General features: G+C 40.4%; 1 protein-coding gene across 7 annotated transcripts in view; it reads left to right on the forward strand.

The window, feature by feature from the left end:
* The window catches only part of CAPN6 (calpain 6), a 57779-nt gene that overhangs the window by 23686 nt on the left and 7807 nt on the right, over window positions 1-26286 (forward strand). For 6 of the 7 annotated variants that reach the window (XM_042825446.1, XM_042825444.1, XM_042825448.1 and 3 more), the window contains 9 exons: window positions 10416-10547; window positions 10935-11143; window positions 11476-11668; window positions 15018-15211; window positions 18571-18648; window positions 19843-20038; window positions 21693-21815; window positions 23495-23697; window positions 24341-24462. In XM_042825446.1, coding sequence (XP_042681380.1) covers window positions 10416-10547; window positions 10935-11143; window positions 11476-11668; window positions 15018-15211; window positions 18571-18648; window positions 19843-20038; window positions 21693-21815; window positions 23495-23697; window positions 24341-24462 — 1450 coding nt within the window. Of the gene's footprint in view, window positions 1-838; window positions 965-10415; window positions 10548-10934; window positions 11144-11475; window positions 11669-15017; window positions 15212-18570; window positions 18649-19842; window positions 20039-21692; window positions 21816-23494; window positions 23698-24340; window positions 24463-26286 lie in introns of those variants that run through there. The other variant, XM_042825450.1, reaches the window with a different exon arrangement.

Below are 26286 nucleotides of genomic sequence, written 5' to 3' on the forward strand. Positions count from 1 at the left end.
AAGTTCTACAACTTCCTAAATATTCATGGAGAACCTTCCACCTTAATGGACTATTTAAAGTGGCTTGAAAACATTTCAATAGGGATTGGAAGTCTGGTGAAGATACAGGTCTATTAGCATTGAATTCTGTGATAAAATGATTCCAGGTCTCCTGTCTGCTGTATTGCAGTTCTCTGCTTTTGACAGTTGAATAACATTCTTTGTGTTAGTTTGGTGTCAGATAGATTTAATGTTAGTGTTCACTGAAGGAATTTGACTGAAATGAAGTAGTGAATTCAAATCAGTACATCTTTATCAAGTTGGGGAAATAAATAAGATTGATAAATACAGTGAATGTGCTACATGAGGAAACAGCATGATACAGATTAGAAAAAAAAAAAGTTTCTTGCTATGTTTTTCCAAGCAAAAGGTCTCTTAAAGATGTAAATATTTTAAACAAAGATAAAACTGGTTGTGGTTCAACAGGGACAAGATTATCAATGAGAAAACACTCAAACAAACAAACAAACAAACCTTGATTGACTGCTCCTAGTGAGCTGATGGCCTGCATTCGTTCATGTCTGACTGAATCTGCTCCAGTTTTTTTTTTTTTTTTTTTTTTTTTTTTTTCAGTATGGAAACCAGAAAGTCTTGGTTCATTGATAGGAGACACCTTGATGGTGATGGTGAAGTTGGAATCAATTGTGTTTGGCATCGAAGTACATAGAATGCTCCCAGACTGAGCACAGAAGTAAGATGGTGTATCTCTAGCCTAAAAACTGACCAGCCAAGTTATTTTGGTTTTATTTAGAGGATGCTGTGGTCTACAAGACAGACTAATGTCTTTGGCCATCAAGGTATTTGTTCCTTCGGTCTTTCTTCCCACAGAGGAAGTACAATTACAGTGATGTTGTCTCCAAGTGGGTATCTGTTCCCCTCTTCTCCCAGCAGTGCCTTCCTATTGAGAAGTTTCAATCCACTTTGGGTAAGTGCCTTAGTGAAACTAATCACACCAAGAAGTTGAATGGGAGCAAGTTACCCTGGGGAAAGGCTTGTCCTTTATTAGTCATTGGGATGCCCACAAGAAAGGGAGGTACCAGAACAAGCTTTATAAATAGGTTTGTGGGATATAGAAGTAAATTTCTTACTGATTACTTGTGAAACATGTTGAGTTGATAACAGAAGATGGGGAAGAAAAGCAAGTGTGAGAATGTAATGAAGGTGGGTGAATGAAAAAGGAGGCTACCTGACTAAAGAGTGAATTAAAGTGAATTTATGGATATCAAGGTAATACTGGCAATCATTTGGCATCATCAGCTGCAGAGGTGGCAAATTGGTCACACGATTACTCTGAAGAATTTTACCTTATAGCTCTTGATATTGTTCTTAAAATTTCCAGAAACTTTCCAAAATTCTGACAGAATTGGAGGGAAAGGGACTTATTCAAAATGCGTTCATTTCAGTACTCTAAGAGCAACAAGGAGTAGGTAAAATAAAAATAGCCTGCATAGAAGGCAAAGCACATAACTGATCAGATGGCCGGTGAGGCAAACGTGTCTTTGCTTAGATATCTTAGTTTAAAAATCATTGTTGGCATTCTTGCAGCTTCATAAGTTTCAGAGCTCAAGAGACTTATCTCATGTGCTGATAACTTTCCTGTTAAATGAACATGATAAGATTTTAAAAGATGTTTTAGGAATGTAAGCTGCTGTTTCTTTTGAAGATGTGTAAATCTGATCCTTTCTGTAGTTTCTGTGAATTTATAAGGATGATAAACATTAGTCAGTCTACCTGTGTCATAAAAATACTTTTAGCATTGAGAAGTAAAATGAATACTGCAGCCTCATTTTTGAGGCAGCATTTTTTATAGCTTAGAATCTGAACTCTTTGTCAAGAACTGAGGTTCTTTAAAATGAAACGATAGTTTGTTGCACAGATTGTCAGACCAGCAGGAGTCACATATTTTGGGTTCTCTCTCTCCACTGGTCTATTTGTTTTATTTATTAGCAACTTCTTTGTGTTACACCCTTTGACTGCGAATCAGTAACAGTGGTGATGTTTCTTACCACCCTAATGGGTGCTGATATTTATGCTTGCCTGGAAACACTTGGCTGCCCTGATATTTGCTTGTGCTTCTACAGCACCAAGAGCTGGTGCTGCCCTCCTGGCTGCAGCAATGCCTGTTCTGGCAATGAAAGGAGTGAGCCTACCAGAAAGGTCAATGACCTGGTGGGAAGACTCTTCTTTCCTGAAGATGAGTGGTCTGATAAAGTTCAGATGTCCTGATGGCACTAAGTGTGGTTCTCTGCACAGAATCAGGCACATCTCTGTACGTGTTCTCTCAAAACTGAGGGACCCCTCTGGCTATGAGCATAAGCTCAGAAAAGTGTGACTTTTCTAGCAAGAGTATAATTGGTATTTAAAAAAAATATTAATTTCAAAATCTAAAATTTGAAAGTCGCTTAATATTTGAAGAAGCTTGTGTCTTATGAGCAGATTTCCATATACAACTTCACTGTTATTTTCATGACACAAATCAAACATGCAGTACAGAATGGTGTGGCACCTATAATAACTCTGTATCTAGGGGTTGTAATGGCTGCTTCATGCACTGTTATCCCAGGCATTAAAAAACTTAGAGCAAAGTGGGGAAGAACACTTCAGGGTGCTGTCTGGCAAAGATGAGAGATTAGGAACATCAAGACTGGGAGAGGAGGATGAAGGATTATTATTTTCATAAAGTATCAGAGGTAACTGTCACAATCGGTAGGTACTGGCATCTAGGCTGATGTCAAGCCCTGCTGGAAGGGGAACAAGGAGAGGAGCAGCTTGTTGCTTAAGAGATTTCTGCTTTTTGATGTGGTTTAGATTTGAGCTTGTTAACCATTAATGTCTGTGTATTGCCATTGGATAAAGAATAAATATCTCTTTCAAGTATAAAGTAACACTTCCATCTTTATCTGAATGTTCATTTCAGACAACATTCCTTATGTTGCCTGACTGTTCTCGCTACGCAATGCCTGTTCACCATGTCATAGCATAAGACAGTGGTTTTGCTGAAATCTGCTGAAATCCAAGGCTGTTTTGTAAATAGCATATTCTCTTCCTTATAAAAACAGTGATCAAGACTTCAGTCTGCATCCATTACTAATCCCTTGAGGCACAGTATAAGGTCAGACTGGACAAGCCCAGAAAGGTCCTGGCCACTGAGCTTGTTAATGGTGCTTATTATCAGGCAAAGAAAACAGCTGCTGCCAGAGACGAGTGGTCAGGCGTACAGAATTGGGAATTCTTGTTTCTGCACTGATCCAGTGCTGAATATTTCAGTGTCATAAAAAATTGTTGAAGTTTTCCAACTTTCTTTTCTCACTGTTTTTATTTCCACTATTAGGAAACTAGTTGACGAACTTGACTGAAAAACATGTTTTGAGGAAGCACTAAGAACGGACAGCAAAATGATGGGTGGCCTTTTAGACTGATGAACCAAGACTAGACTTACAGCCCAGGTCTGACCTCAGCCACACCACTTGCCTGAAAGGGATATCAGACAGTTATTCTAAACTGACTGCCTCTGAACTTGGTCTTCCCTTTTTTACTTGTATATTTAATGCAGAGACATTCCCAGTGTTTGGTAGGTTGCCCTTTGCAGGAAAAGTTAGGCTGGTTTATGCCACCTGATTCTCAAAATTGAAAATGCTATCCGTTGCTTTCCTTTTCAGTGGAAAAAGAAGCTCAATTCTTCTGAGATCCCTTGACTACTGGCAGCCAGTTTGGAGTGGTTACAACTTGCTAAACAGTACAACCAAACAGCTATGGTACACGTGCAGACTGACTGCACAGCTCATGTGCAATGAGTCTGATTTGTCTGGAGTTCTTCCTTGTAGCTGTGTATCCCCATGCTGTCATGGACGTTCTAGTCATTAATAAAGATTTGAACTCATGACTGATTAAATGCTGAGACTTCTAATGTCCTTATAGCTGCTGGTGGGTAGCCTGTCATACAAAGCTCCTTTGAGGTCTGTGTTTACAACATTGTGTTGAACATCCTCCAGCCTCAAGTAAGTTCTACTACCTTAAGACAACACCTCTTCTCTTAGAGCATCACTGTCTCAACAGTAGAGAGAGCATATTATGAGAAAATGTTGGCTTAGTGGCTGGAAAATGATTTATTTTCTAATAGAAAATGATGTTTCTCCAGAAATTGAAATATATAAAATTTTAGTATATTAACATGGCACTTTAACTACATTCTTTTCCCTGGATTGTCAAACTAGCAGTAGCTGCAGAATGGCGTAGTCTGAAGTTCCACAGAAAATGTAGTTATTGATGAGTAAAACATGGAGGAAGTAAGGTAGGTATTTCAGAACAGATGGCAACATTCATTGATCCAAAGTGATCTTAGTAACGAATGCCTGCTCAGTGTCCATGTTGACTATACCAAAATAATCTTTGGAGGACTTTAATCCAAGATCACCAGTTTTATTTTTATATTTATATATATTAATGGCAGGGGAAATAACCAATAAAATGGTTGTATTCTAGGTTTTGACCTATGATACTTCTTTGGATGCTTTTCTGATAGTTAGCTGGGACTGCTTTTTAGTGTGTATTACTGCAGTTATTCAATGAAATCCTCATCAAAGACAGTGGGTCAGCATCTTCTGTAGCAACAGAGTTAAAAGGAATGTGTCTTTTCTGACCCATTTACTCTTTTTTTATATTGTCAATAGAGAGATCTCTCTCCAGTCTCCACACTGTGAGAGCTGAGAAGGCAACTGTAATTTTTCTTTGAAAGAGCTCCTGCTTTTGTTACACCTGGCTGAGGATGTGACTGTTTCCTGAGGTGAATCTGATCTGAAGAATGGATTCTCCAATTACTGTTCATGAGCGAAAAGTAATACAGGATGTAATACTGAATGTAGAGAAGGAAGGTTCTAAGGGAAAAAGGCAGGGAGTAAGGCTGTTGTCTTGTAAGTTCAATGAGGGAAAAACGTTATCCTCAAACAAAAGTGGCTTTACTCTAAAAGCTGAGTAGTAAGTGCTGCAGTGCTGTATCATGGTGGTCTAAAGCATCGCAAAGTAAGATGGTGCAGCAAGAGATACTGTAATATACTTGTAGGAGAATGCATAGGGGCCAGACAGTCCTTCATCACATGTTGAGTTACTTCTGCAATGAAAGAGCAGAGAGCTCTCAGACCTTCAGTAAACACTTTGTTGCTGAGGTTCAGGAGAAGGTCAGTCCTAGGGCAGATCAGCTGTACCCCTTCCAGCAACTGTTAGTGTTCTGGATGAGAGCAGCTCCAGTGTTCCAAGGGTCAGGTGAAATCTAGTGGCAGCCAAAATACACACCATGTTGCCCAGTATTTGTTTTTTTTCTCTTCACAAACACTGATTCCAATCTTCCCTAAATACATGTGTCCTGTAGGCTGGGCAAGGCTGAAACTTGTGGCCTTTACTGAGTATTAGTCACAACTAAATTGAATGTGGAGAAGAAGAATGCTATAAAAATGTTTGTAATGCATTTAGTTTTATAACAAGATTTATTGAAGAGGAGGGAGTGTTGAGAAGAACTATTTCCCAATCCCAAAATAACATATTTTACATGTGGCTGGAGCAAACTGGTATAGTTTCCCTTGCCTGTGTATTGGTGGATTTCTCTTTTTAAGCTGTATTGGCATTATCTTGCTTTCAGGAACAGATGTTGCTGGAGGATGAGCATGAAGTTGTCAGAAGAGTTATGCAGCGTGAGCTCAGTCTGTACAGACAGAAACTGAAGGACTAAATCTGCATTTTGTAGATTTACAAGCTGTAATGGGACAGATTGTAACAGCTACTTCCAGACTCTGTAAGGGTTATTTCAGTTGAAGTCATTCCTGATCTGTTTCCTTTTGAAGGAAGTGTCTCTGAGAGCTGTCCTCTAAGAGGGTAGAGCTGTACCACAGTGCATGACTGTAACTCAAGAATTCTCTTTTTTCATTCCCTGAACAGTCTTCTCAGACAAAACAAGGTTGCAAAAGGCTTTTTGTGTATGTTGAAATATGTAGGACAGTTGAACTCAATTATTTTTCTTTCTAGGGCTAACTGCTATTGCCTTGGCAAGGGATTTCTATAAACATCCCAGCACATCTGGGATTTATTATTAGATAGACAATCTCTTCTACCTCTAAAGATACGTAGCTTCAAAATAAGTGTCCTCTGTGCTATCCTCATTTAGGTGTGGCTAGTTCATAGTTAGCAGTAGATGAGATGAATTTGTGCCTCCATATTCCGGAAGGATTGCCCTTCACACTTCTTTTCCCTTACTTTCCTACACAAAACTCACTCTTTGCAAGAGCTGGTTTGGTATGATAGGAGGACAGGAGAAAAGAAAATGGGAAAGATTATCGTTTCTGACATAAATCAAACTGCTTTTAAAAAAAATGAAGGCAATGGTCTACCAGGCTCAAGCAGATCAGAGTGTTAGCATCAAGGAAAGATCCTGTCTCTGTATAAATAATGTTGGATTATTTTTATTATGTTAGGAGCAATTTTTTAAATGGTCCTGAAAAAAGTCAGCTCTAAATGCTACAGAATCCTTTGAAAATCTTATCTGCAAACACTGTAACTGCTTTTTTCTTCTTCCCTTTCACCAATTTTTTTTTTTGTCTGAGACAATTCACAGTCCCTAATCCATTAAAAAATGATCTTTCCCTTTTCTCATCTGTAGGAGACTTTGTAATGCTTTACAGTGCACTTTCGGTTATTGTCTGTAAAGATACGCAGTGAATTAATTAACCCTCTGAATGTCCTTCTCTATGTTTATAATCAGTATGGCTCATTTAGTTAGTTCATGGACTTATGCCAACAGATGCTTCATCAGAGCTAAGGGTAACTTTTTCCTTTATCTGGATTCCTGAAAATTCCAAGTAGCCACAGTGAATTGAATTTAATGCATGAAGTTATTCAGTTTTCTCCTGCACTTCAAACCATTCCATAGATCTGGTGAAGTGGAAGTGCATTGTCTCCTACAGCTGACACTGTTTTGAATTTTCGTAAAGATATATTATGGCAAAGTTGTCATCTTTCATGCTTGTACTGCAATCCAAACATTTGTGCTTTAGTGAAATTCCAGACCTCAGTTTATCATTCCCAAGCTGATGTTGGTTCTGCATAGATTTCACTTGTTCTGGTACTGCTCAGTATGCTCATTACTGTTTGAGTAGCAGTCCAGGCACTGGACTGCTATAGGACACAGACTGGTCTAGATTCACTGTCCTGTCAACAGGATTTGGAATGTAAACTTATCTTGATGTCTTGGTAAAATAGTGTGAGAAAACAGAATGAAATTCAGCATCACTTCATTAATGCAAGCAAGTACAATGCTTTGATGTTAAGTAACTTCATGGCTAAGTTAGGGAGAAGGAACGACCTAGGCAGCAAATTCATAGGAAAAGATCAGAGGATGGATCAGTATGAAAACAGCCCAAATATGTGAAACTGAGGTGAAAAAGACAGAAAAAATGGCACCCCATTTTTAGTAAGCAGGAGCTACGTGTACTGCAAGGCCTTGTTTGGTGTTCTATATCTGGACTTGGCTGCCACATTTCACCAGTGATATAAGCTGCGCAGTGCTAGATGTTGGATAGTTGGAGCCCATATGGTGCAACAAAAACTGGAATTGATATGCATAATTTTTTTTTTTTTTTGTATATAGATGAAAGTCTGGTTGCTTGGAGCAACTAAAAGTACTCTAAGATCCTCACTAAGAGAGGAGAGCAATATAGTTAAGTACCATATTTCTTACTTTGTTGAGGGAATTGTGGCTTAGAGAGCTAATTCTGTCTCAAAAGTACTCTTTAGAATGTGCAACGTTGCATAAACGTTGGTAGCATTCAGCTGGCAGCTGACTGTTACTGTGCATCTCACCTAAGTCACACCGTGACAGCTATCACAGAAGCTAGTGTAACATATGTGATTAATGCCAGGAGAAGCTGAAGCAAATGTCATTTTCTTTCACGTGTTAGTCTCAGATGTCCAGGTCTTCTATGCAGTTTCAGAATCATGTCTTTACCAAGCAGGATCCTGTAGAATGTAAGGAGTGTGCTGGAAATGGTGAGGTGCTGCCTCTGAGTTCTGCTGTTCCGTGTTTGCTTTGGTCTGCAGTGGTCTGCACATGCTAATCTCACCCATATGTCTGGCATTCAATGCTTACTGCTCTCTGTTTTTAATCTGAGGACTATGTAAGATATGAGGCGTATTTCCATTAGAAAAAGAGATAGTTTAATGTGGTTATTTTTGGCAAAGAAAACCAAAGAAGGTATTTGTAATACATGGTAGTGCTTAATTTCTTGCAAAACTGATGAAAACTTTGGCTTCCTATATTGAAAGCAAAGTTTGAGCAACTTTAATCCTGGAGGGATCAATTTATCCCTTGTTTATTATAATAAAATAACATTTTGAAAGGAAAAACAAACTAGAAATCATCATTACAAGACATAAATATGAACTGGATATAAAACTTGACTCTACCCATGATGAATTTGAAATTTTTACTCCCGCCATGAAGTGAAGGCCAACTGTCAACAGATACCAACCTCTGCAGCAGGAAACTGTTTCTCTGCATCAGCTGAAATTACCATTCCATATCAGCATCAAGGCAGGTGAACAAACCTGTCCTTTCTGTACATGGTCAGATTTCATCACACTCACGATTTTGTTATTCAAATTTTTTAGCAAGATTTGTTAATAAGCTTTGAAGCTGTCTCTGACTGAAACTACATATAAGACCTACTGGCAGACAACAATGCCATGTAATGATCAGTCCGTTGTTTCCCAAGAGGCATTTAAAATTTTTACCAACTGTTATTTAATAAGAAATGCCTCATGCAGAAAAAAAACCCCCAAAAACACAGGCACTTATTCTTAGAGAAAACAGCATCAGCTCCATGCACTGTGTACAGTGAGCCACCACAGGCTGCCATCTGCTAAACCTCTTCAGGAAAACAGGCTTTCAGCTCAGCAGTGATATTCCTTTTGTTCTCAAAAAATAAGTTCAGATGCCATTGTTTTGTCACAGTCCCATCAAAGGGAAAGCTGAGAAATTTTGACATGCCTTATATTTTGGGATGCAATGTCTGTAATTATCAAAGGACCGTGAGACCTCAACAGGTGAAGAGCACAGCTCCTTATTCTACTGCTAGTAACAAACTGGAGAGACTACAGTAATTGTGGAGTCTTCTACAGTATTGAGGTGAGATGAGTTATTTTTTCTGCATTTCTAATGCCAAAGTATGAGATAATTTCCTTCCAACAGTGTTGAAATTTAGGGTTATTCTTATACTGCGAAAGAACAGAATTTCTTACTGCTCTTCCATCTTCTTAAGTGATCAGGAAAAGCAGTGATTCAGATGGAGAGCATCATGAGCAATCTTAGAGCTGGCTCTGTGTCAATTATGGGATGTTAAGATTAGCTGGTTTTTGAAGTTTTACTTGGCCTAATCTGAAACTGTGAGGCCTTATGTGTATCAGTTTAGAAGAACCCCTTCTACCAAGAGTAATCAAGACAGAATTACTGCAAAACGCACCCTTGTAGCTTTCCTGTTTGATGATACTTAGAAGTGTTCCTTCTGGTGCCTTGGTCTGGAGGCCATCATTGCTCCCTTGAGAAAGACACAGGAAAGGGAAAGCTATGGAGGAGCGGGGAGACATTACAGCAGGAATCAACTATGCTTTGGTGAGAATCTGCACATAAATAGAAATGGAGACAGGAAAGCAATAGGAGAGGAGGCAAAGTGGTTCAAATAAGAGCCAAATCAACGAGAGAAAGGAGACCCAGAGACTGTAGGGTACGTTTCAAAGATGTATTTTCTATGTTTTTCAGTGCTGGGTGGAGGCGTCACTGCAGCAGCTCATGCTGCCTGCAGAGGAGGGTTTCCAGGATGGCAGCCAAGGAACTAGCAATGACAGAACATAAGCTTTCCTGGTGTCAGCAGCATCATTTCCAGCTACTTTCTTTGATTTTTTTTTTTGTTTTTGTTTTTGTCAGAACCTTTCTCTGTAATGCTTTCTCCTTCTCCTTTCACTTATTTTCAGCTGCTCATCAGCTTGCCCTAATGTCAAATAACTCTAATAAATACTAAATGCATTCTAGTCCTCAAAGATCACTGCAACTGAGAGAAGAAATAGGAACTCTGGCCAAAAAAAAAAAAAAAAAAAAAAGCCCAAAAGCAACTGGCTGAATTCTGACCTTTAGATAAGCCTATATAGTCTACACATTAAAAGTATAATAATCCCATATACCCTGACTTGTAAATGTACTCTGTGTCAGGATGCTTTTGAGTTTCCTGTTACAGAAACTTGGTGTTTTGACAGGGAGAACAGCACATGTGAATGTGTTGAACACGTGTGGAGAGGGATAGCTGTGATCATCCCCAGTAATCTCTGATTTGTATTGTTAGGATCTCTGTCAAGACCCTTATCTGTTTGTAAATGGAATCAGCTCTCACGACTTGCACCAAGGCAGCTTGGGGAACTGCTGGTTTGTGGCTGCATGCTCCTGTTTGGCACTGAGGAAGGCGCTCTGGCAGCAGGTAGGTGACCAGTGTACTTGCTGCATGAAGGGGCTAATATGACTTGGATGAATGGTGAATGTTGGTGCATTCAAATCCTCCCTTTCATTAGAAGTTCATTTTTTTCAGTTATGAGACCTCCCAACCGCCTGGTTAAATTGAACACCGAAGAAAAGATGCAGCAAAGCAATGGTCGTTCTCTGCAGATCCCTTCAAATATTACTTTTCTAATGGTGTCTTTAAGATAGGCTATCTTTGCACAAAATTAACCATCTTTTTCACTGCTTCATCTGTTTGAGGTCAGCTGCTGATGAAACTGAATACCAGCCCAGTGCATGTGTCAGGGCACTCAGCTCTCTGAATAAATCTTAACGTATTTAGTGAACTTTCCCTCACGTTGTTTCTTAGGTGATTCCAGACTTTCAAGAACAAGAATGGGACCCTAAAACACCAGAGAAATATGCTGGAATTTTCCGTTTCCGTTTCTGGTGCTTTGGAATATGGACAGAGGTGGTTATTGATGATCTGCTGCCAACAATTGATGGGACATTGATCTACTGCCATTCCAATGTGGAAAATGAATTCTGGAGCGCATTATTGGAGAAAGCTTATGCAAAGTATGAGCCAGTTCATTGTCCTTTTAGACCTCAGCGCTGTCCCTTCTATCTGCTTATTTTCTCTCTCAGATTTATCATACTTTCAAGGATTTTAGGCTTGCTCTCAGTAGAGAACCTAAGAGGTTGAAAATTTCAATGCACTTTACTTTAGCGGCCCAAAGCCTTAAAGACCTTTCCACTCCTTTCTTAGCAAGGGTTTATCTGCAATTTGCGGTTTTGCTTAGTTTTGTTTTCCCTGGTGAGCCACAAATACATTATCTAAATCCATCCAAAGTAGAGCACTTCTAAAAGCACAGAATAAAATGAATTTAAATGTTCTATGTTACCTCAAGGTTGGCTGGATCTTATGAAGCCCTGGATGGAGGTAGTGCTGCAGATGCAATAGTGGATTTTACTGGAGCAGTGGCAGAATCTATTGATTTGGTACAGGGAAAATACAGTGAGACTATTTCAGAGCAGATGAAGCTGTTTGAAGATTTGCTGAAAGTGCATAAAAGAGGCGGGCTGATCAGCTGTTTCATCGCGGTATGTATGGCGAGCTGGATTTTTGGAGTTTATTTTAATGAACTTTCTTACCTGGAAAAATGTGCCTACTCGATAAAAGTATGTTCTGTGTGACCTTCATTTGTATGATTTGGAAAAGCTTTGTTTGGAAAAAGCTATCAAGGTGCTAGTGCTCTCAGCCAACTACAATTCCAGGAGTCACCAGAATCACAAAATCACAAAGCTATTTGTGCTGTTGGTCACTTTACTCGGGATCTGAAATACCATTCTTTGTGAATGGTCACAGTTGTGTATTGACCCAAGGTTAATGCACCTAGAATGCCCTAATTTACAGGCCAGTTAGCAGCATTCCATTTCTTTACTGCTTAGGGAAATTCATTTGACAGAATCGTAGGGTTTGGAAGGGACCTCCAGACATCATCGAGTCCAACCCCCTGCCAAAGCAGGTTCCCTACAGCAGGTTGCACAGGTCGGCATCCAGGCAGGTCTTGAACATCTCCAGAGAAGTAGACTCCACCACCTCCCTGGCAGCCTGTTCCAGTGCTCCGTCACCTCACTGTAAAGAAGTTCTTGCGCACATTTGTACAGAACTTCCTATGCTGCAGTTTCCGGCCGTTTCCCCTTGTCCTGTCTCACACACTGCAGAAAAGAGTCCGGCCTCGCCACTCTGCCCCTCACACCTTAGATATTTATAAACCTGGATCAGGTACCCTCTCAGTCTTTCTTTCTCAAGGCTGAACAGACCCAGATCACTCAGCCTTTCTTCATAGGAGAGATGCTCCAGGCCCTTCACCATCTTCGTGGCCCTCTGCTGGACTCTTTCCAAGAGATCCCTGTCTTTTTGTACTGGGGAGCCCAGAACTGGATGCAGTGCTCCAGATGAGGCCTCACCACGGCAGAGTAGAGTGGGAGGATCACCTCCCTTGAAATGCTGGCCATGCTCTTTTTAATGCACCCCAGAATGCCATTGGCCTAAAAAGGCCAATGGGCCAAAAAACCACAAGGGCACACTGCTGGCTCATGGCCAACCAGTCGTCCACCAGGACACCCAATTTACAGAAAGCTGTTCTCTCAGCACTAAGTTGCTGAGTCTTCTTGACTCTGGCTGTGAAGATACAGTCATCTTGCTAGTGTAACACTGGAGGTGGTATGAAAGGCCAAGATCTGCTTGAATTTCCCCATCTGTAAAGCAAAGCTTGTGTTCCATTTCCAGTGTCTGTCTGTAGTGTTTAAATGGACCCTCAATTGGGCTGATTCATTCTGAGACTTGCGTGATTCTCATGGCTGTTCTGCAATTACCGAGAACAGCAGGAAATAGCTGTGTTTAGAAATTTTCCCCATCTGTAAAGCAAAGCTCGTATTCCATTTCCAACGTCAGTCCATAGTGTGAGTACTAAATGGACCCTCCAGTGCTGATTCATTTTGAAACTTGCATGAATGTCATGGCTGTTGTGTGGTTACTGAGAATAGCAGGAAATAGCTGTGTTTAGAGATGCCTATGAATCTTACATATCTAGCTATGCCTGGCCACACACTGCCCTGTGCCAATGCCATGCTACCAAAGGCGAACCCACCTGGTCCCTTGTGGGGAGTTAACTTGAACTTGAGAACTCAGCTGGGATAGGAGTCCTGAACCATCTCTCCCAGCAGCATAAGACAGCAGCTCAGAAACAAATTGTTTTACGTCTTTGGTGTTTGTTTTACATTTGTCATGAGGTCAGAATTTGTGTTTAAAAATACAAGTCTGGTTTGCTTGGATTAGGCTGGCAGACCAGACTTACCAGTGTGACTGTGTTTATGAAAGAATTCATTAGTGCCAAATGCTGAGTCAGTTCAGTTTCCTAACATGGATCTGTTGTAGGGGTAGACAAAATCTAGGGAGTTGTATTTTAGAAATCAATTAATAAGGCAGTTGTAATCCCTTCATGTCTTCCTGGCATTATATTTCTGCCTGTCAAATTAAGCAGATGTCTCTTAAGCTTGATTACGCAGGGGCTGTTCCCAGTGGTTTGGCTTGACTCATCTACATTTATCACTTTTTGATAGATACAGTGTACACATAATGAAGCTTGCTAGATATAGAATATTTAATCCTTGAGTGGCTTCTCTGCTAACCTAAACACATCATCATTTTCCTCATATTACAAAAAATAGCTCTGATCTTCACTGCTCAGATGTTTGAAGAACAGATGTTTAAATATCTCAGCTAAATAAATAAATAAATGGCCCCAGAAGAAAGACAGCCCAGCAGTTGAGAAAGGCCTGGAGGATAATAAAAACAGCAGAGAATATGCAGACTCCTGTACTGTGAAAGAGTCTTGTTTGCTTTTAGTTGTGAAAAATGCAAGTGGAAGTGTTACACTGGAGCAATCCCAAACCCTTTGGAAATGTCTGCCGGTCTTGATGTAACACGTGCTGATTCTTTAGGAGCTGTTGATGGTGAAAGGCAAAGAGGTCTGGGAGAGAGTCTCACACTTGCAAGAGCATCTGTCTTTTCTGATTTGATGTAAATTTATCTTCTGCCTTTTTTTATTTTTTTTCTGATTTCTTCTCTTTGGGACTGAACACTTTAGTATCAGTGCAACACTTGCCTGAGGAGGAAGACTGGTCTGTTTAGACCAGAGAAATTTTAAAAGGGGTAAAAATATTGGGAATAGTACAGTGCATTTCATAATTCTAGTAAGTCCATCTCTCTACACCAGAGCAAAGTCTTGTGACTTTTGTGAGTTACACATGAGATCTGCACTGGGTCAAATTTGCCTCTCTTGCTGTCCAAGTGAGTGTTTGAAGTGTAGATTATGGCCCAATACAAGTGAGATTCTGGATATGGTTCATTGCAAAGCTGCCCATGCTGGCATCAAATAGTATAGGATCAGTCCAGAGGCATAACCTTTTGGGCTGTTTCTGGCTCAGAAGCAACATTATAGCACTGCCACAGCTTTACTTTTCCCACTCTCCTGCCCAATCTATGTGCTGCTCAAAAGCAATGCTGCACTGACTTTGTAAAGGGCCAGTCATTCACGTGAGCTCCAGCATTTGTATTTGATACCGTTTTTCTGGTGTACTTAAAAGATGTTGTTTTGGATACATTAAATGAAATTGTGTTCTGTTTTGGTAAATTGGCAAACGTTATGTATGCTTTAGATCTGCATCTCACTGAACCTAGGGCATCCAGCAGGACAGTCTACTGCCTGGTCCCTGCTGGTAACCAGGCTTCTTATTGAAGTCTATGAGAAGCAAACCCAGTTTCTAAGAAATCCTGCAGCTCTGTTAAAGAAAATTAGCCTTCCCTGTCCTGCCCCTTGAATGTATAGATGTCAAACGTCCTCAATGACACGAGTTCTCTTTTTTGTCATTTTTGGTGCTGAAGTCTTCCTCTGGAAGAGCCAATGAGGTGGAGGCAAAGACAGGTCTTGTCGCTGGTCATGCCTACTCAGTGACTGCAATTCGGAAGCTGCACCTTGGAGAAAGCCTGACATTCTCTTTTAACACAGAAAAGCTCTTCATGGTCAGGCTGAGGAATCCCTGGGGAAATAGAGAGTGGAATGGTGCCTGGAGTGACAAGTAAGTGCTGACAATCCAGTGTTAAAGGAACAAATTTGTGTTTAGGGCCACACAAAGACATAATGACAGCCTGCAGTGTTCAGTGAGATCTGAAATGTTCTGTCATCTCTTCCTGTTCTGTGAGCACATCCAGGAGAGTTATAAATTTCTGGACCTTAGTGTACATCGTTCTTCTGGCCCACTGGATCTCGAGTAGAAAACCAGCCTACGATTAAGATGATGAGTCAAGAACATGAGGTTTGTTCCCAGCTTCACCACTGAGTTTGTGACTCAGTTTCTCATCTGTAATTTCTAGCTGCTGGGGATGATACAAACCTTTCGTTCTTAACAAATTTAAGCAGCTGGTGAAAAATGCTGTAAAATCACCATATTCATAATTTCTTGAGCTATTTTATATTGAGTTTTAATATGGGCCATGAGCCTAGCAAGCACCCCTGTAGAGTTGGCAATGATTGCTGGTGGAGGTGTATTCCATTGCTGGCGATTAACACGTGACAAACATTTAATTACAATGTTACAGTTCAACACTGTGCTTACCAACCACTGTTAATATTCAATAATGCAATGTTCTTAACAGTATAATAACTTTTTATCTTCCTGCTTCAGCTAGCAAAAATTATTATTTTTAAACAAGAGGTTGGTTCAGATGAAATATTAAGCTGGCAGAATGCTAAGAAAAATACTATTTGTTAACAGAGAAGGTCTTGCAGGGGGTATAAAGGTTGGAGGCTGTCTGAGGCAAAGTGGTCACGAAATGATAGATTTTTTTGATCCTTGTTGAAGCACAGAGGGGAGTCAGCAGAACTGCTGCCTTGGACTTCTGGAGGGCACATTTTGGTCTCTTTCAGACCATGGTTGAGAGAGTCACTTGGGAGGTAGTTCTGGAGGGAGCCCAGAGAGGCTGGGAATACTCTAAGGAAGGTATTTTAAAGGTGTGGGAGCTGGGGAGCTGGCCATCTTCAAGTCACAGAAGACAAGCTGATAGGGAAGGAGACCTGTCTGGCTGAACAGAGACCTTTGGCTGGAACTCAGGAACAAAAGGGAAGTTTATGGTCTTTAGAAGAGGGGGGCAAGCAACTTATGAGGATTACAAATACACAGTGAAGCTGTGCAGAGAGAAAATTAGAAAGGCCAAACCCCAGCTAAAACCAAACTTGGCCACTAATGTGAAAGACAACAATAAATATTTCTATAAATACATCAGCAGTTTGAGGAGGACTAGGGAAAATCTCCATCCCCCTTTTGGATGCAGAGGGGAACACAGTGACCAAGGATCAGGATAAGACTGAGGTACTTAATGCCTTCTTTGCCTCAGTCTTTAATAGTAAGACTAGTTGCTCCCTGGGCATACAGCCCCTTGCACTGGAAGATAGGAATGGGGAACAGAATAAGCTCTGCATGATCCATGATGAGATGGTTTTGGACCTGCATTGAAAGCTGGATGGTCTCAAGTCCATGGGGCCAGATGGATTGCATCCTAGAGTGCTGAGGGAGTTGGTGGATGTGGTTGCCAAGCCACTCTCCATCATCCTTTGACAGTCCTGGCTAACCGGGGATGTCCTGGTGGACTGGAGACTGGCAAATGTGATGCCTGTCTTCAGAAAGGGCTGGAAAGATTGAGCCAAGGTAAACTGTACAAATTTCAGTAGGGCCAGGTGTTGGGTCCTGCATTTTGATCACAACAGCCCCAGGCAGCCCTACAGGCTTAGGGAGGAGTGCCTGGAAAGCTGCCTGATAGAAAGGGACCTTGGTGTGCTGATGGACAGTCGGCTGGATATGAGGCAGCAGTGTGCCCAGGTGGCCAAGAAGGCCAATGGCACCCTGGCTTGGATCAGGAATGCTGTGGTAAGCAGGACTAGGGAAGTCATCCTGCCCACTGTACTCAGCACTGGTGAGGCCCCACCTTGAGTACTGTCTTCAGTTTCAGGCACCTTAATACAGAAAGGGCATGGAGGTGCTGGAGCAGGTCCAAAAAAGGGCAGCAAGGCTTGCAAAGGTCTTGGAGAATATGCAATGTGAGGAGCAACGGAAGGAACTGGGACTGTTTGGTGTGGGAAAGAAGAGGGTGAGGGGAGAGCTTATTGCTCTCTTCAAACACCTGAAAGGTGACTGCAGTGAGTGGGGTTGGTCTCTTAACTGGTGACAGGTGACAGGACAAGGGGAAATGGCACCAGGAGAGGTTTAGGTTGGATATCAGGAAACACTTCACAGAAAGGGTTGTTAAGTTCTGAAACAGGCTCCCCAAGGAGGTGGTTGAGTCACCATCCCTGGATGTGTTTCAAAACCATTTGGATGTGGTGCTCGGGAAGGTGATTTAGCAGAGGGTTGTTAGAATCAGGGTAGTATGGTTAGGTTGTGGTAGGACTTGATAATCTTGAAGGTCTTTTCTAACCTGAATAAATTCTGTTTTTCTATGAAAATAGTATGTCTTTTTTAACTTGAGCCCTTGTGGTTCTCTGCTAGGTCTTGTCTGAGCTGTCACTCATTCCAGAGGACACTGATGTTGGCCCATTGTTTTTTAGCCTAACAGAGAACTGAGAATTTCCAAATTAAATTAAGAATTTCCAAATTGGTGAAGAAAACGTTGCTTATGACTAGCAACCTCTTTCCTTTAGCTTCACCTTTATCTTCCAAATACATATGGAAAGGGAGTGAGGAATTGTCTCCATTTTTTCCTGTTAACACATAAGGGAAGGGATCTGTACTGTATTTGATCATGTTATCTGATCTAAGCATCAGAATACTTACATGTGAAATCCTTGGCTCCCATGTAGAGAGGTGTGTTTTTCTGGGGTCAATGTAGGACGTATAAATGCATGTTAGACCAGGCAGTGCAGTGTAGTATTACTCTGGAAACTGGAAGCTAGGCTTACTCTGCCTAGAAGAAACAATAGTTTCTTCTCAAAGGCTCTCTGGGAAATCTATGGAGCCTTCCTGCCTCTCAAGGAGATTGAAAGACAAAACTAATACTCTGATTTAGGAAGTGTTCAATATGCTCTTGATGAGCAAATCTGTGTTTCTTTGAAGATCCTTTAAGAAACTGAGTCAGTCTCATGTGACCTTCCAAAATAACTCTTTAACTGTCCTAAGCTAGAGTGTAACAAAGGAAATCAATGAAGTTCTGCTCTAGCTGTGCCAATTTGCTGTTCACCTCTTTTATTTCTAGTATGTTTCAAATCAGTTAATGATTTTAAACTCCTTCTGTAAGCCATGTACCCTTTTCTTGAATACAACCTGCCATTTATATTCCATTGTTATTTTTATAAAGAGGGACAATGAGAGAATTTTACTTTTAATTGGTTTTCCAGATAAGAATATTTAATTTTATTTAGTACATCTTTTTTTTTTTTTCTTTCTAGTTCTGAAGAGTGGAAGAAAGTCAGCAATGCGGAGCGTAAACGTCTGGGACTCACTGTTGAGAATGATGGAGAGTTCTGGTGAGTGGGAGTCATGTGGAGGGGTTGGAAATAATGGCTACATTGAGTAATCACAATTATCTGTGCAATTCAACAGCTTCAAAAACAACTCTGCAATATGAATAATAGATTATCCAGTTAGCATAAGGTCTGCTTCTTTTAAACTCCCAAAAGATGACAGAGAAAACAGAGGAAAAAAAAAAAAAAGTAGTTCTCAGTAAATATAAGCTTCAAACCCCTTCAAAATATTTCAAAATGTATTATCTACATTTATGAGAGTCACTTATAATCCGAGATAACACATGTGCTGGTTTACATGACAGAACACCAAATATTGAATACGCTGTCAGTTTTGGTTAGTGACTACTGAGTCTATTTGTAGGAGTTTTAAGTCCAAGGTGCCAGTAAATGCAGTTGCAGCAAATGAATTTTGGTGTTTGTCAGTTTTGTCCAGCGCCAGGACAGGAAGTGTCCATTTTCCACAGAATCTGTAGAACTCAAATCGCTTGAATCCAGTTAAAACTCAGATCCAATCAGGCAGTCCAGCAGCTTCTTCAGTTGATCATCAGTACTGCATCATATATGCTAGTAGGGCTCAGTATGGAAAATCTTCTGTACTTTGTCAGAACTGGCAAACAGAAGCTGCCTGTAGGATTTGGTCCCAGAGCGTTAGTGGGCCAGTACATTATGGTAGTCCAGAGATACCAACCTGTTCTCTTGTGCAAAAAAGGAGAAATATTTTCAAACTGTCCTGAGATCCAGCCTGTTACCATGGCAGATGGAGGTTACAGCATTGAGAAGCTACGAAAAACTATATCCAGAGCATTTAGGTTTTAATCTTGTTCATGAACAGATGTAACAAGGACCATAACAGTGTTCTGGAGGAGTGGATTTTTTATTCAGCTTTGATTGCAGGTGATCTCCTTTCTCTTTGCAAATACTGAAGTTATCAAATCCAGCCTGGTAGATACAACCGGTCATTTTGGCTTAAAGCTCTGAGGTGATAGTTTTTTAAGTGAAATTCTAAGATAGTGTGATTGTGGCTTCATGGGTATTTCCACATGGAGAGGTTTCTGGTGATTCTGTCCTCTGGAAAGCTAAACAATGCCTGCAGTTAAATTACTGGAAGATGTCATGTGTTATTGTGGCTCTGTGGGTGAATAGCACTGTTTACTTTCAAATAAACCATAATTCTCCTGGTGTCCTGTGGAACAGGATGACTTTTGAGGACTGGTGTAAGAATTTCACTGATGTGGACATCTGCCGGATTGTAAATACCTCCTACTTCAGTATCCACAAGACCTGGGAGACAAAAATGCTGCATGGGGCTTGGGCAAAGAATTCAGAGCCCCTGCTAAATCGCTGTGGCGGATGCTTTGATAACACAGAGACCTTCCTTCAGAATCCCCAGGTGAGAGTCTCTACTTTGCACAGTTTTGAAGTATATCCACTTAACAAGAGTTTTTGAAGCAGATAGAGAAGCAGTTCTTCACTCCTCTGATTAAGTGTCAGTGCCTCCTTTCTAGAAGGTGATTTTATTCAGATATCCCCATGTATTAATCTGAATGTATTCCATGTACTTGTCTGGGCCTACTTGTAAGTGTTTAGCAGAGAACAAAGTATAATTGTTACGGTTGAGTGCAATGCCCGATGTAATGGAAGTTCTTCTTATTCCAGTTGCCTCTAGGCTAGTTAATTAAAAGTCTCTTAATGGCAGTGCTGAAGCACATTTATGTTAGCTTAGGGCTGTCATCAGTTACTATGGCACATACTACTGCAATCTAGAGAGACGCTCTGTTCTCCCTCTCACTGCTTGACACTGAAACCTCTTGTGAGGTTCATCTGTATCGAGGGGGGCTTTGACACTTCCAGTTCCATTAAAGTAAGTGAATTTAAGCCGCCAAGTATGTAGGCACCCCTACAGCCACCTGCTGGTTTTCAGGTTGGTACCTATTAGGACAGCTGAAATGTCTTCAGTTCAAAGATCACTGCAGTTGCACACCTCTCATCAGTCCAAGAGAGCTCTCTTGCACTCTTAAAGCTCCCCTTCCACACCTCTATTTGCTCAAGGACACCCTAGCCTGTCTGACAGTATAACACTGTCTGCAGTTCAGAAAGGATAAGAATAAAAATGTCTGACTGCACGTCTCTGCGTATTTTTATATGCAGAAAGAAAGAAATAAAATCCAGAGTGAGATACTTTGAGTGTTAAATTCTTTATCATATATGGAAACACCCACCGGATGTTTTTCATCTGCATAAAGCCCACAGATTCACTTTTGAACTGATCTGGTAGAATTACTTTAGTGCTGTATTCAATTCAAGAATCTTTTATTGAGCTAGGAATTGCTGCCTAAGCCTGAAATAATTTGCTTTGATTGGTTTTAAACCCAGGTCAATTCAAGTTTAAACAGTCTGGATAAAAGATTTGCATGTTAAAGATGCAGGAGGCCTTCTTAGTCTTTTAGCTGTGTGTTCCTAAGGCTTTCAGAAAATCTGAGAAATACTATAATTAATATTCCTGTCATTCTTATATTAAATAGAAATTGTAGATGCAAGCGTAGAAAAAAATTAACATTTGGAAGATACCTTCCTTTGCAGGTCCTGTATGAAGATGATATTTGAAACTTACTGGCCCTGTTTAGATATTCAGCTTAAGAGAATAATCTAAAATGAACATAGATCCTATCTGAAATCTATTGGTTTATTTTTTTTTATCTCACTCCTGATTTACATATTTGTAAATGAAAGTTTCAGAGTGGCTCTTCCCTTCTGCTGCCTCAACAGTTATTTTTTAACAGTCTCATACTGCCCTGTTAGGCAATTTACCTGCTTTTTTTTTTTTCTATATGTGTGCTTTTGTGTGTGTTTTTTTTGTGTTTTTATTTTTAATTAGTATTAATTTTCAGATGTAAATTGCTGAGAAAGTGTAATGTATAACTTTCCACCTACCCTCAAATGTGTTTTCAGTTCCCTCCTTTTTATGCATCCATTTCCTCAGTGATAGCTTTATCCTCTGTCTAATAAGGCTTTTTTATCAGCTTACTATCCTCTCTCTTATTTAGTACATCTTTGATGTTAAGAAGACAGAAGACAAAGTGTTGATCTCATTACAACAGGAGGATCAGCGCAGGAGCAAAAAAGTAGGGAAAGGAGACAACATCATCATTGGTTTTGAAATCTTCAAGGTAGGCACAACTGGTTGAGTTTGTTCTGAAACCTCGCCTCATTCTGGCAAATGAAACCTTTGGCAGATAGAGGCATGACTATCACAGAGGGATCTGGCTCTCCACAAGTTCTGTGTGCGTTCACTCACTACAGCTGACATTAGACAGACTATTTGAACTGCTCTGAATTTAGTTTAGTGCAAACTCTATTTGAACTGAAGGAGCGTAAGTCTTTATTACCTACTGCAAAAGAATTCTAAATGTTTTTCATTATTCCAAACTTTGGAGAGACAGATTGTTTTTTCGCAGAAAAATGTACTAATGCTTAAAAATGGAGGTTTTATTTCTTTGTCTCACTGGGGAATCCTACCTCTATTCAAACAAATACAGCCAAGTGAATGAGTTCTGAAAGTCTGCAGTTTTTCTTTTCCCACTTAGACAAGTCAAAAGTGTCAAGAGCGATTTCAATAGCTGGAGTAGTGAGTAGGAAATGAGAACATGTGAAAAGAAGCCAAAGGGATCCCAAACAGTAATTTAATTACACTCTTAGGGCAAACTGTGTAAAACAAAAACACAAGGACTAAAAGCAGAAGGAGGAAAGAAAGAGAAACAGCTATGCATCTTTTTCACAGAGGAGAGGGATTATTTTATAATCCCTTGCTATAACCAGTGGAGCTGCACTCAGGCTATGGCCCTACTTCAAAAATAGCCAGTTTTTAACAGTCAGTCACAGCTGTTGGCATCTATATCCCACCTGTATGTTTGACAACCACGTGCTTACCAAATGTATTGAAAAGTGTCAATCTAGAAAGTAGCATAATCTCCCCATGCCTTGCTCATGTCTGCTAGGAAGGCTTGGAAAAGAAATTGCATCTTCAGAAACATGTCAATGCTCTGTCTTTTATTTCTGTTCAATAATTTTCTATTTTGGAAAAGTTGGAAACCACCAGATTTGTTAATACAGCTATGGGCCTTCCAAAGACCATGCTGTAAATTATCAGAAGACAAAAGAGAAATACCAGAAACGAATGCAGGGCTGTGATCAGTCACAGGAGAATGGATTTATGTTTTAACTGTGCTGTGGCAAACATTAGTTGCCTGAAGAGTGTTAATATTTAAGCACAGCTTCACAAAACAAAATGTAAATGATAATTCTCTAGCTTTTTTTTTTTTAATTATTCAGGGAAGGACAATGTAAATATGGCTGTGTGCATCTGTTCGTGTGCCCTGGATGGAGAGTTTGCAATATAAGACTGAAAGGCTTTATCTCACGTGCAGAGTACAGCATGCTATAGAAAGCAGGCAGATAAATCTCATCCTCACCTAAGATGGCAGTGTAGCTTAGCAGTTGATGCCCTTGGAGTGTGCATGCATCTCTGCAAATATTCAAAGTTCTGCAGTATCATAATGTCTGTTAGTGGACAAATGTGTCTGCCAGTCTCAAACTATCACCTCCACTTAGGGATGTATGAGTACATGTATATGTGAAGTGCAAAGCAGCACTGCTTGGGAGCCAGTGTGGGCTAGCATTGGGAGCACTGAGTTGGCTGTCAGGAGTCTGTGTCACAACTACAGTGAGTGAACTGTGACAAACCAGTGTTTTTTCTGCCCGTGAAAGGTGGCATGATATGCAGGGAAAATCCTGCCTGCTGTCTCTGATATTCCTCCTTGCTAACCTTTATATTGCTCTGTGGTTGTAGGTAGAAGATAACAGAAGCTATCGACTACACAAGCTGACTGTGCAGGAGAGAGTAGCCACATCTCCATACATCAATACACGCAATGTGTTCTTGAAGAAGACCCTTAAGCAAGGCCGTTACATCCTTATCCCAACTACATATCTTCCTGGCATTACTACAGATTTTATCCTGAGACTCTTCACTGATGTGCCGTCAAAGCTCAGGTAGTCTTGCACTCACAGTTGCATGAGATCTTCCCTTGCCTGTACTGGCTGCACTTTCCCAAAAATTGTTGCCTGGTTGCCCTCAAATATTGTTGACTCACTAGCATGTATCACTTCAGAACTCCAGAAGATGTCCTTCAAGATAGCCTGAGTCACCTCCAAGAATCTCCAGGTGGACTACTGGCTTCTGTGTGTGCTCCGGACATTTTTGCTTGATGACTTAAGAACAACTGGAACTCTTAATCTTTTAATCTGGCTTCTGTAGTTGCCTTAAGTTTTGGTGCAGAACTCTGAATATTGGTACTTGTCTGTACAGCTGATACTGTCTTTAACCAATCTCATTTGAAACTAGTGGTTATCTGTGAGAGCAAAACTAGTTCTTAGTAGAACGAGGCCCAGTGAATTTTTGTCTTGTTTTGACATTACTTTTCTTTAAAAAAAAAAAAAAATAAATAAATTCCTACCACTTTTGCTGTCATACAAGAGATGAAATACATTTAGTGTGGTTTGCTTTGTTTTTACTTCTGCAAGTCTGTACCACAAATTTGCAACAAATGTCAAGTTCAGAAAAGGCCAACAATACAAAACCATTGATAGTCTGCTTGAAATTCACTGCTGCAATTGCTTTGCCTTGATTTTTCAGAGAGCTGACAGCAGATAAGCCTGAAATGACATGTTGGAGTCTTCTTTGTGGCTATCCACGCAGAATCACCCAAATCAAAATCCACTCTGCAGAAGGCTTACAGGAGCAAGATGGATCAGGTGGTAAGTGTAAAACAAGCCTGGAAGAATGGAAAGGGCTTCTTCAGTCCTCCAGAGCAGAGCTAAGTTGACATGTAAGCAGTCAGAAATTATCCAAAGAAATTGGGTTGTTTTTTTTTCAACACATTGTAAGATCTGTTCAAAAGGAGAGCTCAGATGAATAAGATGATGTAAACTGGCAAGAGTCATGTGTCATCTATCCTGGTGCAGATGGACTGTAGTAGCCAGACTCTCTCCAGAAGCTTTTTGTAGGGATTAGTAAGAAATTAACTTTTCAGGGGTATCTGTTTTCTGAATGGAAAAATCCAGGGAGACTGTTGAGTAACACACATGACTACACATGTGGTGTATTACACTTACCTCAGTGATATCATTGATAGCTGCCAGAACACTTTGCTCTTCGTTACCATAGGTTTAATAGCACTTCAGGGGAAGAAATACGGCATTTTGCTAAGTACACTAAAAGAGGGAGAGGTTAAATTACGAGTACAAGGCTGTGTGCCTACACATTGAAGGAAGTGTCTTGAAACAACAATGCATAAATGTCTTTCTGGTACCTGATGTTGGCAGTTAATTAGGAAACACACCCAGTTGTCATTTACTTCCTGATTTTCTACTCCTATACTCCATCTGTCATCCTTCACTTTCCATGACCAGTGGAATACAAGACCAGCACTAAGTCTTGGGAGGAGAGAAAGTAAATGAGCAGAGATAGTACAGTGAACTTGGAACAGGCTGATGAAGCATCAGCTGTTTGTTCTGGATAACTCTTCAACTCTCTTTACTTTAAGGTGTGAAACTCAATTTCTTTAACGCTTTGTGGTAAAGAAATTGTTACACCTTCAGTACTGAGACTTCTGGAGCAACTGTAAGATTTCTCCCACTAGCCAGCTGCAATTTTGTTCCCTTTTCACAGTTGGTCCTTGTGCCCATTGAGCAGTGGGTAAATCTACTTTTTACTGTGCAAGTCCCTTTCTGTTAACTCTGGTTGTCTCTTCAGGGGACATGAATGTTGAAGGGAAGAAATGTATGGCATTGCGTCAGTTCATTTGACTTGTTACTTCTCTTGAAAAAGATGAGCTACAGACACCTCGGTCAAATAAGCAGTATGGCTCCATGTTCTCAGAGAGGCAGGATGCTTGGATGAGATAAATGAGGGGGCTACAAGTGACAGAATAGCAAAGCAGTTCTTTGAAAAGAGGGAGTATGTTCTTGTGCTTGCCCCGTGGAGGACATTTCCATTTTTAAGGCTTTTTTCCCTCCATTTAAAATTCCTTAGACATTTTTCTCTAACATTCCCTGCAATAAAGTAATGAAAGCCAATTCTCCACCCTTAGCATTTCACAATCCTTAGCACAATTACAATCTTGATAAGATCATTAAAAACAATTGCCTGCAGCTGCCAAAGACCACGCTTCAGCTCAGAGAGTATTGTCAGTTGGTGCATTGTGACACAGGCCTCAGGAATATACAAATGGAACATAAAACTGATGTGTAATAGATACTCCATAGTACAGCTCAAAATACTGCTAGGACCCAGTGCTACCACACATATCCAGGTTGAGCAGAAATACCTGCCATTTTGATTTCAGCACCCAGAACTGGGCTCGTAACTGCCCCAACAAAAGTGAAAATGTACACTATTGTGGGAAGAACTGTATATAGGAAATGGGCTCACAGAATTTGTTTAAACATAAGCAAAATCTGAACACAAAAGCCTAAACGAGTCTTATTGTTTGCCTTTGAATAAAATGTCACCAAAAATGTAAAAAATATTTTCCTTTTGTGTCAACACAAAGATTTTGGCAAAAGCCTTTTGTCCCTTTT

The sequence above is a fragment of the Centrocercus urophasianus genome, unplaced genomic scaffold (assembly GCF_019232065.1).
Source record: "Centrocercus urophasianus isolate 14NV4802_14NV808 unplaced genomic scaffold, USGS_Curo_1.0 seq_24, whole genome shotgun sequence".
NCBI classification, from domain to species: Eukaryota; Metazoa; Chordata; class Aves; order Galliformes; family Phasianidae; genus Centrocercus; species Centrocercus urophasianus.